Raw genomic sequence first — 15,201 nt, forward strand, 5'->3', positions numbered from 1 at the left:
GAAATAGTTGGTCATTTGCACCTGAACAAACATTTTTATGCAGTCATGTCACCCTATGAATACTGTAAGTTAAGGTCTGTGAGATGAAGAAACAGAGGCGTGATTAGAGGTATTCTCAACAGCGACTGGGAGATCCTGGTGTGGACCCCATATGTAGATGGGGGGGATGTCTAGCCATCGGGTCACAGCAGAGCTTAGGGCTGGGGCTGTCTACCCTCGGTGTTTCCAAGTTGCTAGGGCTGAATTTTCTTCCAGCAGGGACAGCAGCTGTGAAGTACCAACAGTGTGGCTACTGCTTCATTCCCTTTATCCATAGGAGCCAATTTCCTGAGATGACACAGGGGCACTTTGGGGGCTCCCTTTTTTTGTGGGGCTGCCTTCTAGCAAATTAAGAGGATGTGTGAAAGGAAACACCACAAACTGGTCAGGATGGGTCTTCCTGCGCTCCAGCCCACACATATCAGTGTTGCTCATTCAGTCTTCTGTTGCTCTTGACATTATGGCAGTACTTCCTTGGGCTTCTCCACGCATCATAAATACCTGATCTAAGCACTCCTGTCTGCAGAGGGCTGTAGGGATGCTTGCCACCCTGCTCTGCAAACTGGGGCCTCCTCTGGGCCCATTTCCCTCTCATTTCCCTGAGTGCTTTCTGGGGACACTGGTGGCTGGTATGCCAGCTTTTTACCATATTACTTCGTTCTGTGCTATTAAGGTGGCCCCCGCTTTCTCTAATGAACCTCTTTGCTGCACCAGGTATCTCTTATCTTGTGTACATTTGGGAAAATGCCAGCATCTTACCTGGTCGGTGCCATTTGAGGCAGCGTTTGGGGCTGGGGTGGAAGGCTGATCATATAGTTTTCACAAAGAACGTGGTATCACCAGAGGTCTGGAACCATCCCAAGTTGGATGAACCAACCAACCTGACTCAAGTCAGCTGATGGTCAGTAAGTAGAGCCTTTTGGCCCCCAAACAAAGGTTTGGGGTATTTTTCCCACTGCTGTGTTCCCACCCTCCCTCCTCAACTACTTCAAGAAAGTGTCTGAGCCACAGTTCATTGCAACTATCGTTTATTAAAAAATATATGTCTCCATGGAAGGAACACTGGTAAACCAACTAGTGTCATGCTTACTTTTGAGTCTTTGCTTTTGTTCCCTGCTCGCCCCTCCTCACCAGTCATAACTGGTCACTTCGTCCATCTTCACCTTCAATCCAGTGGACTGCCCAGGTAAATCTGCTGCCCTTCCTTTACCCTCAAGTTTACCTAAATTTGGCTGGTAGCACTCAAAGGGTCTTCAACATGGCGTCGTTTGCACTGGTCATAACACAGTGGCCTAGGAAACAAGACTGAGCCCTCGGGGGCCAAGCACATGCACCCTCTTCTCCCCTGTGTCACACCTCCAGCGTGGAGGTGATGGAGGCACAGTGGCTTCAAAGGGGGTGGGGTGGGGCCTGAGCCACACCTGCTACCTGCATCTGTGGTCAAAGAAAAAGTCTGTTGGCCACAATCACTGCCGTCTGACTCTGGGAAAGGATGACAAGGTTTCACGTCTCACCAGTAAGCGACTCTTAGCTCTACTGCTCAAACTGATAGCATGACCGTCTACTTCCTTCTGGAAGAAACGGTAAGCTACCAGCTGTTGGTGAGGGGCTAGGGTAGGGCATATGAAGCAGCTGTGAAAAAAACCCAAATCAAACTTGTTGTGACACGGCTGGCCCAGCACAGACCTGCAAGTTGAGTGACTCCCTGTGGGTGGACCCCTTGAAGGAGCCTCAGCTGAGCCCAGCATGTCCCAGGCAGGTGAGTGAAGGACCACATCGCAGTGCAGAGCCCGGCTCCTGCTCTGTCGTCACCAGCCCAGCATGGGTCACCTACTCTATCTACCACAAGGCCCGGCAACGCCACAACATCACGAGCCTTCAGAACACCGTCAGACTGGATTCTACGCATTCGCTTAAATAGTAAAAGGAAAATTTGGAATAATGAAAAGGCCGACACAGTAGCACAACATGGTTTTGGTTTAACAGCAGCTTAAAAATGAACAAAAAGGAAAGCTGTCATGCAGACACATCAGGTGGCATAAAACAAGAGGCAATTGAATATGGAGCACTGTTAGCCATTCTCTCTCCAGGGCAGCAGCTGCTTTAGGGTCACCCCTCCACCCCGGTTGCCCCTTCTGGCAGGCCTCTGGCTGACCCTGCTAGAAAAAACCCCAGCTCTCAAGAGAATGACCAAATGCGAGTGCCCTCGGTACAGCACGTACTGCCATTTTCAATCCGTCCCCAACCAGTTGGGATATAAGATGCCATCTGATTGGAATATGAAAATTAAAGCATTTCTCTGATAGCACAGTACCATTGACGAAGTCTCCATAGATTTTCTAGTCCAAAGGTGTGATATATATATATATTATATGAGCGTGTATAATATATATATATGATAATTTCTATATATTTTATATAAATTACATATATATATATCTATATATAAATAAGATCCTTTCTGTGGCCATGCCGTTGCACCGTTCAGAGCTGCATGAGTACAGGTGGGTGGAAATGCCCGGGAGCATCTCAGCACGCGCCGCCGGCCAGTCTGTCTTTCCATCAGTCCTCTTCTCTTCGCGTTGCTTCTGCTTGGTTTGTAGGAAAACAATGACTCTGATGGATCTGCACCTGTGCTAGTGCTTGGGAAAGGTCCATGCAGGAACGGGCACAGTCACATGATGAGATGGCATCATCCCCAAAGAAACTCAAACAAAACGGAAATTTAAAAAAACACAACAGGACTAGAAAACTCTTTTTTTTTGACATATCTAAAAAAGGGGACAAGAACAGTAGTCATTTGTTCTCCCCGTGGGGACAGGAATGAAGAGGAAGGAGGGAAGAGGGGCTTGATCTCTTCTGTTCACAAGAGAAAGGTTGGAGGGGATTCTTCAGAGTTTTTCAGGGGACGGGACCCAAATGTAGTGGCCAGACTGGTCCTCAATGATTTGCTTGATTTTGTTATAAATCTCTTCCAGTGAGTCACCCTGTACAATGGCTAAAGTAAAGAGGAAAGCAGAATCAGTACGGCGGCCCATGCACGGCACCCCCAACCCCAGCCATCCAGCCTGTCCCACAATCCTACAGCTCAGGCCGGCACAAGGCAGGCGCCCTCACGGCTGCGGGGGCAGCTGTCTATGAGCCTGGGGCAGCAGGGAGATTGGCAGGCGCTCCAAGCCCAGGGCTTGAAGTCAGTCTGCCGAGACAGTGTTGTTCAAACTGTGTTTACTGAGCACCCATTAGATGCCAGACCTTACAGCTCATCTAGCTCTTGGCCACCAGCTGGTACTTCTCAAGCAGCCGTAACTAGATTTGGAAAACCCCGATTATCCAGAGAAAGAGTTTGAAGCCACAATTTCTGGCAAGAGACAGTGCTCCTGGGGCCCTCACACCTGGTCTAGGTCACAGGTGAGCCTGGCAAACAAAGACTCGGATGCTATCGGTGATGGATCCTGTCCCGGTTAATTCAGTAGTGCCAGCAGCTAGTTGAGTCAGCACCAACCTGCATGTGTATGTCACCATAGTTTAAATAAAAGGCAAACATATCACAGACAGCTTGCCAGCCTCTTAGGAACCGACCTTCTAAAGTAGGTGACCATACAAACATGCACACACACATGCTGCCAGACCACCTTAAAACCACACCAACGCATCAGCAAGCAGTGTTTACTCATCACCTAACACACACAAGGCCAAGTACTGGATGGGGGTTGGGAGGCAGGGAAACAGTCATCCAGGGAGCCTACGCTCGTGGGGACTCGAAGACAGCAGAGGATGTAAGGCAGCGTTTGGTGCTGGTGCTCAACACTAGAAACTGGTGAGACTGCCGAAACTGCCGTGCCGTGCAAAGGCTGGAGCTCAGAGGCACCCAGACGCTCTGTGCAAGGTGTCTAGGCCTCGTGGAGACCCTTCTACAAGACATGTTGGCTGGGCCCACATGACCCGGTCTGGGCAGTAGGGAGTCTTACCTGTGAAGTACTCTCCAAACTCCTGTTCCAGTTTCATGGCTTTGTCAAAGATCTTATTTGCTTGTTCATATGTTTGCCGTCGGTTCATTTCCCTGATAGAAGATAGAAGAGAAATGGTACCGGACCACATCAGTGTTTTGATGGACATGAACGATTACTGCAGGCTCCCTGAAAACCGGCTCAGCTGCCCGGAGAGGATTTTCCTCAAACCTTCCAGGTCTACAAGCTCACCGGGGAATACACACATGGGCCAGAAGGAGCCCTCGGTGAGCAGATGGCCCTCTGAGCTTCTGCTGGGGCTCCCGCCTGCCCAGCCAATCACGATTGTTTCCTTCCCAGGGCCCTCTCCTAGCCGGCAGTGTCTGAGTCTCAGCAAATACTTACATCAGCGCTTCGATGGACTTGGGCTTGATGAAGATGGCGATGGGGTAAACTTGTGCTTGCTGCAGCCTCTTGATAGCATTGCCAGAAACGTCCAAGATGCAGTGCTTGCCCTGGAAAAGCCAAGACCTGCATGAGCAGTCCCTGCGGCAGCCCACACCTCCACCTGGGGGACCTGCGACCACCAGGGAGGCCATGGAGATTCTACACGAGGTCCCCAGGTTCTGCGTTTTGCTTCTATTACCCAGAAAAGGCCAGGTGTGCAGAGGGGCCCCTCTTCAGGTGGGTGATGCCCTGGGGGGACTTGCATGCAGGAGGCAGCCCTGTGCCGGGGGGGGGGGAACGAGGGGCATTCCGTGTTCCCTTTGAGCATTACTTATCTAGCGGGGCCACCTCCTGGGTCCTTACCCTCTCTGCAACTGCGCGCACTGACTGGATGCTGGTCCCATAGAGATTGTCATTGAACTGGCCAGCTTCGATGAACTTGCTGTCCTGGATGTCCTTCTCCATTTGTTCTCGGGACACCACGAAGTGGTAGTCCTGCCCATCCACCTCATTATCACGCCGAGGCCGGGTAGTGTCTGAGGAGGGAGGGAGGGAGGGAGGGAGGGAGGGAGGGAGGAAGGAAGGAAAGAAGGAAGGAAGGAAGGAAACAAGGAAAGAAGGAAGGAAACAAGGAAGGAGGGAAGGGAGGAAGGAAATGCTGTGCAGCCCCAGGACAATGACCTGGCCCTCCGTCATCTGGGTGCCGAGGCCACCCCCAGGGGGAACTGTCTGGCCTCCTTCTCTAACCGCCAAGTCTCCCACCCAGGGGGCTATTTGCGTTAGCTTAAACTGGACCCGAAAGGTGGGGTTTCCCAGGCCAGCCAAGGCCTGGAAGCAGAGCCAATGAGCCTAACTAGCTGACTTGTGGGCCATGCCAACGCCATGTGGGCTGGTTCCCTACATTTGTCCCATCAGCACTCAAACGTCTCTGGAAGCAAGCGGACCGGTCTGATGTCTCAGTCCTGCCAACCCCATGAGCTTGACAATGTAGTGCTGCCTCATCTCCTCCAGGGAACCCTAGAACATGACCTGTACCAGGCCAGCAACGCCTCACCCCCAAAGCCTTCCCGGGTGCTTACGTGGCACACAGGATCCAAATTTATGCGGGAACTCTGAGATCAGGTCGTCATTGACTCTGTCCTTCATTGGGCCCAAGATGATGACAGGCCTCGCGTAGTGAACTGCAGAGAGAGTGAGGGGACAGTGAGCACAGCCGCCACCACATGGCCCATTCTACCTGCCACTCTGCTCAGGATATGACGCTTCTGGCAACACAGGCCCGAGCATCCGCTGTCTTCTACCCACAAAGACATCAAAGGCCATTTAGAATGCTGAAGTCTGAGGCAAGTCTGCCACCAGAAGCACTTTCCCTTGCAACAGATTCGGGAGAAATCTTTCAGGAGCCACCGAAGGGAGGTGACCAGGACCTCCCTTTTAGCAGCAGCCTCCCCCACTGAAATCGACCTCTGCTATCCTTGTAAACCTGCTCCATGCTTTGGAAGGCCGCCCAGCAGCGAGCACATGTGGATTCTGGAGCGCTCCCCTTGCCTCTACCACTAGGAAGGATGAGGAGAGGACCAGGCACCTGGGGCCCAGCCCTGCCTTCCTATCCCCCACGTTCTTCCCTCTGCCACCACAGCCCACCACATGTTGGCTCCCATGACCGCAAGACTGGCTGGAAGGCAAGACTCTCTGAAAAGGGCTTACTTTCTTGCCGAGTCACTGGCTCATATGACAAAATAGTATCCTCTTGACCTTCTGCAACACAAAGGGAGACAGGAAAGGGTTAGCACTTCCTAATCGGCCTCCCTGTGTCCTCATCTCCCTACAATATGCACCTCACTCCACCTGCCAACTGGTGCCTGCTGACACCTGCCCTGGGGGCCTATCTGCCTCCTATTGGCGAGAAAGCACAAGAAACCCTCACCTGGGACAGGAGTCAGGAGTCCCCTCATTCAGCAAAGTCTAGCTGAACAAAGGGACGTGACCCAGACAATGGAAGCCACCATTCCAAACTGCCCATTTCTCAGGGACCGTTCTTCTAGGTGTCAACTGTGCTCAGCTCTCCTCTTGCTGTGGTCGAGACACACTACCCTTGTCCCCTCATCGGCAGGCAGGTCCCCAGAGGTGCAGCATATCTTTGCTCTTTTAGGGGTCTACCTATCTCCCCTTCATTGGAAGAAGCATCCAGAAATGTGGCACGAGGAGTGACGAAGGTCCTCAACGCCCTTTAGGAGCCATGCTGAGGCCTGCTCTGTCCTCACGATAGAGCTTTTCCTAGAACAGTCACCAAGCCATTGGGTGCTGGGTGCCTGGCGGTCCCAAAGTGGCTGGTGGCAGTGCCGGGGGAAGGAAGGGACATTTGCATCAAGCCCCAGGGTGCCTGCTCACAGGCCCCCTCTGAGCTGAAGACGCCTGGGCACATGTGACAAGGGCTCTAGCGACAGCTCCCGCACATGGGGTCCGGCCTGGTCATGGGATCTCTGAAGGAAACCTGGTCATGGACCGCAGCTAAAAGGCAGGAGGCCCTAGCCAATTCAAGCCAGTGCCCCACAGGGGCCACTGCTCTTTTGCTCACTGAGCAAATCTATAAAACTGGCAGCACCTACAGTCCATCGTGCCCATGGCAGGGATTCGCTCGCTGGCAGCTCACCCCTGCCAGGGCCCCAGGGGGGCTTTTATGTCAGGTCCCCGCCAGGACTGCAGGGCTTTTGCTCTCCTCTAATCCCCCGCCTAAACTGCATCCCAGAAGGACAAAATGGCCACAGCATGTCCAGGATCTCCACGTGTACGTGGCTAAAAGAAGCAGTAGCCTCGGAACAGAATGGCAGCCGTGCGACACTGGAATGAGGATGGTGGGGACACATGGTGGAGCTACAAGACATGGGGGAGAATGACACACACTTACTGGAACTGCTTTCGCTGTCACTGGTGTTGGATGTCACTCCCTCTGCAAGCCAACAAGAAAGAGACTCCGATTCAGAACACACCCCTGAGAGGTCACACGCGGCACAAAACTCAAATGCTCCAGGAGCGAGACTGAGCTGCCAACCACGTCAGGCCACCGGAGACCTGCCACAGCCAGGGTACCAACTGGGAGGCACTGCTCTAATCCTGAGCCCCTGATGACCTCGTACTTGTCCCCAGAGCCCTCTTGGTCCACCAGGGGCCTCCCTATATACTCTGAGCCCTCCATTCTTTGGCAGCATCGTCTTCGTCTGAATCAAAAGAACTGACTTGGATGGCTTCCAAATCCTACCTCAGAAAGCAGCTCCCAAGGCTGCCAGTAGCAAAGGAAAGGCAGTGACAGTAGCAAAGGGAAGCCCAGGGACCCGGCTGCTCCTGAACTTCCTTCCCAGATAGAGGCCCTGAAGTCCACACTGACGGGCTAAGCAGTTACCAGGGAAGAATCCCTCGAGCGTCGCTGGGACCAACGACCCTCCTGCCAGCACTGCCCAGGAGGGCGTGGCCTCGGCAGGGAGGGGGCAGCTGCCCCATCCACCAGAAGACAGACATGTCAAAACACAGACAACAGGGAGAAAACTTGGAGGACAAGACAGCCTGTGGGAACCTACCCACATCTCACAGGCGGCACAGGCACAGTCTGGCCCAAAGAAAGCCTACCGCTCCCAAGACAACAGGCGGATGGAGATGAAACATGGACACAACAAACTATGGAGAGACACTGCTCATTTCAGCCAAGAGCACACTGTTCCAGACCGTGATATGCTGTGGCCCCCCAGAAAGGGCTGGCTGGGTCAGCACCATGGCTAGTTCCCGAGCAGTCCCCTGAGGAAGCTCCTTTACCTGCATGCCTTCAGTACTTACTGAAGGCCAGTATATGCTGACAGGAGCCGCCCGGCACGGCCGTCCAGTGGGGACACTCAGGCCGCCATCTAGGGCCCTTCATCTCCCACTCTAGGATCCTTTTCCACTCGGGCTTTTCCTAAGCTAAAGCACTAGATATATACGGTCCACCAGTGCTGCTCAGGCGCCCACCAGCTCAGCCCCTCAGAGACCCCAGATGCATGTTGGGTAAAGGACCTCACAGCACTGTTGCCCCTAGTTAGAGATGCTGAAACAGCTAACTGTGAAGCCCAATTCCTCAGTGCTATGTCACTGGGAGAAGATGCTGACCAGTAGACAGCCTTCACCTCAACAACAGCCTAGAGATGAACTGAGTGGTTACCCTGGAGAAGCACTCGGCCACCTCAGTCATAGGTGAGATGCCAAGATGGCTCCCCACCATTTCAAGGTACAAAAGGGAAACAAAGTCATGAATGACAGGGTTTTATTAGGGTACCAGGGATCTAAAGCAGGAGTGTGACATTCCTAGCCACATGCACTCCCTCCTGTGGTATCAGAGTTCTCACAAACACTGCCCTCCCAGCACCCTTCGCCCTCACCCACATCCCATACACCCCCCCACCCCAGCATCTCCACTCATGCCAGAAATACAGTTAATGGTGTGTAAGTTGACTTACTCAGATTCTTTGCTCCATAATAATCGTCACTTAACCCAGGGAAGTCCTGATTTCACAGACAGCAAGGACAGGGGAGGGAGGGAGGGAGGGAGGAAACGAATTGGGGAGTAGAGAGAAAATAGAGGAAAAAGACAGGGGAAGGAAGAATAGAGAGCTAGGTGAGCATTAGTGACAGAAGTATGAAATACTATGAAGACCTATAGCCGTAATGAGGCTAAGAACCCTGCTCCAGAAAGAACGTTCCCAGCCACATAAGGCACCTGGACTTCGTGCTGCCCCACTTGCTGCCAGGGGGCATGGAGAGGATGAGATGGTCCACAGCCTACAGGCCAACAGGGCAGCTTTGGACTAAATCTGTAGTTAGAGCCAGGTCTCTGCTTTGCACCTGAAATCACCATTTCCCTCGAACATCTATGCGTGAAAGGTAGGCAGGCAGAATTATCGTCACCCTAAGGACCTTCCGCCCACTACTGACTCACTCCGTCCAAACTCTTCAGGAAAAGCTTCATGTCGTCTGATGTGTGGCCTTCAAAGCTGACCTGAGTTGTGTGGGCCATGGGAGTGGGCTCAGCTTCTGGAGAATAAGCACTAGGCAGCTTCAAATCTTATCCGACAGGCAACCCCCCCCCCCGGCAGCTGGCCATCCAACTGCGAGCCCTCCTCAGACTGGGCTCAGCGTGGAGGTTCTGGGAGGCCTCTGGTAAACTATGGTGGCCTCACACCCGGCCTCATGAGAACAAGCAAATGCACCCAGGGCTTCTTACTGAGCTCCCCAGGACTGTGAGCCGTAACCTCCATCTGGATGAGGACGCCCTTGTATGAACTAGCTACCACCCCAGATGGCCATGTCCTACGTATACCAGGACAACGAATCAGGCTGGCCAACCAAAAGGACATTCCCTATGGGAACTGGCCAGTTTCTAGCCAATCCCAACAGCCCAGGACCCCCAGACCCCCTCAATGTGAAAATTTTCACCAGCCTGATCTGGTCTTTAAGGTTAGGGTCAGAGCAGTTAATTCCTGAGGCAAATGTCACAATAAGAAGATTCCCGGGCTATGTGGTCTTTTTAACAATCCAGCTTTGTATATCTCAGTAAAGCTTTATTTGGACAATGTTGCATGATCCCCCTTCCATGTCAATTCCTTTAGCTAGGAAGGGTTTTATTTTGAAAGCTGGCTTTGTCATCGCTCGCGGATGACAGCCAGTGTGTCAGAGCCATGTACATGTAATTCAAGAAGCAGGCCCAACTCCAGGTGTCCAGCGAAGAAAAGGTCTTTCCTGGACACAGATGAGCGAAGGTAAGGAAAAGAAAACACAAGAGGGGGAAGCCAACAGAGCACTACTGAGTTCCTAGACCTGGTTCTCTTGAAAATCCATTTTCCCACAGCTGACACTGTGGCTGAGAACTGCTCGTCACCACCATGCACAGCTCAGCCTGGCTCTCCTGATGCCCGTGCCAGGATGTTGTTGCAGGCCTTGTCCTGGGAGCAGCTCCAGCTTCTCCCTGTGCAGACCAACTTCTACCTTGACTCTGCAAATAAGCAGGTATGGGCACACGTGCACACACACACGCACATGCATGCACACATGTTCCCAGTCTTTTCTCAAGATGAGGAAGACACGGCGGGGCTGTGGGCAGTCTGCTTTCTGTACCCTGCTGCTACTTACGTTCCTGTATGCTGCTTCCCTGGGCCATGTTTTCTTTGCTCTTGTAAAATGGAAACTTTCGAGAGAGGCGGAAACTCTTTTTACGTTTCGTTTTGACCGACTGTGAAAGAACATGAAGATGGAGGGGAAGGACAGAAGAAAAAAAAAACAGAACAATGGATTTTAAAGCATGCAAGAAAAATTAAAATGGAGACAATGATGAGCTAAATAAAAGACCGTCTTTCACAAATGGAGTCTATGAGATTACATGAAAGTTGATGTAAGAGGAAAATTATGTTTACAGAAAAATGTGGTGGGGATGTTAGGTTTCTACCTAATCCAGACTCACAGACTCACTGGTACTTCCTAAAGGACAAAGGTCACTGTAGCCTCCTGGACACATGCCCTAAGGTGCCACTGACAAACACAGAGCCATCTGCTCCATGTCTCCGGAAGTTCCTTGGCCTGCGAAGCTCACAGAAGAACAGGGGTGAATGGAAAGAGTCCCCATGCCTCATTTGGTCTGAAGGGCAGTCACACCTCTGGCTCTGGCCTTCCTGGCTGTTTGACGAGACCAGGTTCTGTTAAGGGTCCCCACAGCTCCGACAGGGTCTGTGGCCAGAGACACACCCACAAGTGGTTTCACGTGCCCCGAGCCAGCCAGCCTTGCAGACAGTCCAACTGCACCTCATCTTCAAGAGCCAGTTACCCAGGGGAGGGGGACAGACTGGACGTAGCGTCTATGGAAAAGCAGTCAGTATTCTGATAGGGCAGAGCCAGCACCCTGAAAGGGAGGCATTATTTTGTGCTCCCCCATTCTCTTCTGCACCAAACAGACTGCAAGCTTCTTACTCCTCTCAACATTTGGGCTGACTTCCTTGGGGACCCCCACTTACCCTGTTCGACTCAATCATCCCCGTCCGGGCATGGAACTTCACAGTTTTCAATCGTGCTCTTTCTTTCTTTTCCACCCTGTTTAAGAGTCAGAAAGAAGTCCTATCAGTGCCAGTGCCTGGTCTCAGAAGCCACTTTTTGGCTCATTGAGTCATAGGCACGTGCTGAGCACCAAAAAGGAATAATAAAGCACACCCGCTGCTCTCGAGCAATTTACAGTACAATAGGCAAGAAAGGAATCAATGCCAAGGAGAGGGTGAGGACAGAAGAAGAAAACAGAACAATGGGACTTAAAACTCAAAGGGACACGATGGTGATCATGACAACTCACCTCTTCTTACTGGGGATTACACCTATTTGCTCGCTTTCTCCATGTGGGGTCACCAGTCTTGCCTGCCACCACTCATCATCAGAGGCATTAATGACATGCAGAATGTCACCATAGGAGAAGCTGAGCCCCTGGCTGGGCAGGCAGCTGTCCCGAGTCCGGTCATAATCAAACAGGGCCCTGAAACACAGTGGAAGATGAAGTGATCGCCCTAAATGCCGGGATGGCACTGAAATGAAGGCCAACCAAGTGAAGAATCCAGAAGGCATCCTCTTCTGTCAGTCCCGACACTGCCAATAAGTGTCCCATCTCTTCCCAGCTTCTGGACACGAGGTGCAAATCCCAAGTAGAACACACTCAATAGTCCCCTCCGTCACCCACATCCTAGGGAAGCAAATGAGCTCTACTAATAGGCTTTGTCAGCTTACAAGCATATCTTCAACAAGCAGTTAAAGATAGGATGTCAAAATGTTAGCCACAATGCCAAACAGTGAATGGCACAGGATGGTATTCAATGCTGTAGAAACACAAAAGAGAAAAGGGCCCTGTGTCCTAGGGCAGCTAAGGCTGACGTTGACCCATGTGATGATAAAGTTCAAAGGGACCCTAAGAAGAACTGTCTTCGTTAAATCAGTGTCAGTCTCATACACACACACGAGGCTCAAGGAGAAACAATAATTTGACCTAGGTTATATACCTAACTAATGTGGGACACATTTTCTGCTAATACAGCCTGACCGTGAGGCTCAGCTGGGAGCTGCAAACCGAAACACACCATTTCCCCATGTGCAGGCCCAAGTGAAATACAGAATACAGAAATACAGAATGGAGTGAACACCCGTCTATTTTTTAAACTTCTTGAAACAGAACCCCTAAGAAATCAGTGTCAGATTATTTGAAAATGAAAATACCCAAACTCTGACCAAAGCCCTTTGACTCCCTTGTCAATTTACACACTCCAAGCAGTAGGGAGAGAGGCCGGCCGAGACTAGCACATTCAGGAGGCTGTCACTCTGTCCTGAGGTTCTTTCTGAGTTCCGTGCGACAATCAAATCTGAATGTATTGGAAAGCATTGTGTCAGATGTTCCTATGAAGATGTGCACGTGAAGACCTCATTCCGAGTGACGATGAGAAACACTAAATGACCTTATGGGCTTCAAAGATGAAAACAAATGGGTAAGGAAAAGAACAGAACTTGGATTAAGCACAAATTTGGGGAGGGACAGGAGGAAGATGCTGAAATCAATTAGGAGAGATTAGGATGAGTTTGTAGAAGTTTAGAAGGGAGAGTTCACTGGTTACAAGTTTAAAACAAAACATAACAGGGCCAAGTCAATATATACTTTAGCCCCTCACACAACGGTACTTGACCTTTGGCAACAGCAGTAAGAAGCTGGAATATACTGTAAAGCTGATGTAAACATGTTGTCTGGATATCAGGAACCCATTTATTGTTCATTTTTGAACATCTGTTTGATTGTTTTTTTTAACCACATGCATGTGTGCCTTTTACAACTTTTACAAAATGTAAGTCAATTTAAAACCACTTTCAAATATTTTAGCTGTTTCTTCCTTTTCTAACACATTTCTAAATAACTGTGTCTTCTTGCTATTTCTTGATTCTTTTTTACTGCCCATCCTCACAAATTAGTTATATCACATTTTTTGGGTTAAACAATATTTAACTTTACATTCTAGAAATGGTGCCCTACCCTTCCTATAAACTTTTTTCTATTCTTTCTTTTTAAATTAAATTTATTGGGGTGATACTGGTTAGTGACACAGCTTAAGTGTACAATTCTGTAATACATCATCTATATACTGGAAGTGCCAAAAAGATGTATACACATGACTTGTAGTCATCTTTTGTTATCGGTATATATTGCATATTACAATTTTAATACGGTTTTCCTTTCTTAAAATGTGTATACATTTTTTGGCACCCTCTGTATATCACATTGTGTGTTCACCAACCAGTCAGTTCTCTTTCATCACCATATATTTATATTGTTTCTTTCCTGGCAGAAATAAATGCCTAAATTTTTATTTGATTATATTTCTATGTCCCTGTTATTTTGTAGCTCCATTATTTAACAAATAGAGGGCTATTTAGATTTACTATTTTTTTGTTACAGTGAAAATGTTCAAAAGTAGTTAGTTATCTTTGTGGAGCAAGAAAAGAGGAAGAATAGGCAAGGGACTCATATTTTTTGTATATACTATTATAATATTTGAGATTTTAAACTATCAATATCCACTGATTTCATTAAAAGTTAAAGTAATACAAGCTCATTATAGAATATTTGAAAAATATAAAGTCTAAAAAAGAAAAATCACATTTGATATAACTTAGAAATAACCACTCTTCATATTGTTGTGGTATTGTATAATACTGTATAATAAGCAAATAAAAAATACATATTTCACTAAGTTGAAAACGTAGTGTGTATACACAATTTTGCAATCTTAGTTGTCACTTGAAAATTATATCATTTAATATTTTGCATATAATTGACTATTCTTCAAAACTAGTATTTTTAATGATACAATAGTCTGTTCTTAAGGATATTCACTAATTAATCAAATACTCAAGGCACTTAAAAATTAAGTGGGGAAATCGATATACCAAGTGTGTCTGGATTTTATTTGATGAATTGTGATTGAGAAATACTGAAGAACACAATTGAGAATGCTTCTTATACTATTATTTTGTCAAAGACATAGAAGCATAATACTTCAATTTGAATTTGACAAAATCAATTGAGAATGTAAAAGGTGAATTAACAAGAATTTCCTTTTCTATCAGAACAGTAAATGGGAAAAGAGCTTTGCAGAACACTGGAGCCTCAGAGGTTATCCTGTCCCACTTCTTATCTACCTAATAAAGGAAATTCCTTCAATCTTCTCTAAGTTTCTTTCCAGCTGTAACATTTAATGCGTCTGAGTCTTTCCTCGGTTTTCTCTACCAGGCTCAACATTCCCCATTCCTTCACCAGTCCGTCCAGTGTCATGGTTTTGATCTCTTTACCCAATCCATGATGTGGATTTTCTCTAAATCCACTTTGTCTCTTTTCCTGCTGAAATTTTGTTGGACTAAGAGCTAGAAAAGTTCCTCACAGATGATGAAAACCAGGCCCAGAGATGACAGTTGTATGCTTGGTCACTTTTAGACCTGGGCTCTTAAATCTCAGAAACATTTCATGAGGTCTAAGTTACAATCATGTTAAAAAAAATCTATTGCCCACTTGGCTATGTCTAGAAAATAGCTTTCTCCCACTATTTAAATACTCATTGGGGGCCGGCCGAGTGGCAGGTTGGTTAAGAGCTGGCTTGGGACGCCAGAGGGCCCTGGTTCGGATCCCACATATGAGGGCCAGTGACACTGCCCTCTACAGCTAAGATGCTGAACAACA

General features: G+C 49.0%; 1 protein-coding gene across 5 annotated transcripts in view; it reads right to left on the reverse strand.

The window, feature by feature from the left end:
* Window positions 1-1,050: 1,050 nt before the first annotated feature.
* DLG3 (discs large MAGUK scaffold protein 3) overlaps window positions 1,051-15,201 on the reverse strand; it is a 49,540-nt gene continuing 35,389 nt past the window's right edge. For 4 of the 5 annotated variants that reach the window (XM_019648066.1, XM_019648062.1, XM_019648064.1 and 1 more), the window contains 10 exons: window positions 11,791-11,967; window positions 11,462-11,537; window positions 10,587-10,686; window positions 7,342-7,383; window positions 6,141-6,191; window positions 5,513-5,614; window positions 4,797-4,969; window positions 4,392-4,501; window positions 4,008-4,099; window positions 1,051-3,037 (listed from right to left, as the gene is read on the reverse strand). In XM_019648066.1, coding sequence (XP_019503611.1) covers window positions 2,931-3,037; window positions 4,008-4,099; window positions 4,392-4,501; window positions 4,797-4,969; window positions 5,513-5,614; window positions 6,141-6,191; window positions 7,342-7,383; window positions 10,587-10,686; window positions 11,462-11,537; window positions 11,791-11,967 — 1,030 coding nt within the window. In that variant the 3' untranslated portion in view covers window positions 1,051-2,930. Of the gene's footprint in view, window positions 3,038-4,007; window positions 4,100-4,391; window positions 4,502-4,796; window positions 4,970-5,512; window positions 5,615-6,140; window positions 6,192-7,341; window positions 7,384-8,917; window positions 8,964-10,586; window positions 10,687-11,461; window positions 11,538-11,790; window positions 11,968-15,201 lie in introns of all 5 variants that reach the window. The other variant, XM_019648065.1, reaches the window with a different exon arrangement.

The sequence above is a fragment of the Hipposideros armiger genome, unplaced genomic scaffold, assembly GCF_001890085.2.
Source record: "Hipposideros armiger isolate ML-2016 unplaced genomic scaffold, ASM189008v1 scaffold_119, whole genome shotgun sequence".
NCBI classification, from domain to species: Eukaryota; Metazoa; Chordata; class Mammalia; order Chiroptera; family Hipposideridae; genus Hipposideros; species Hipposideros armiger.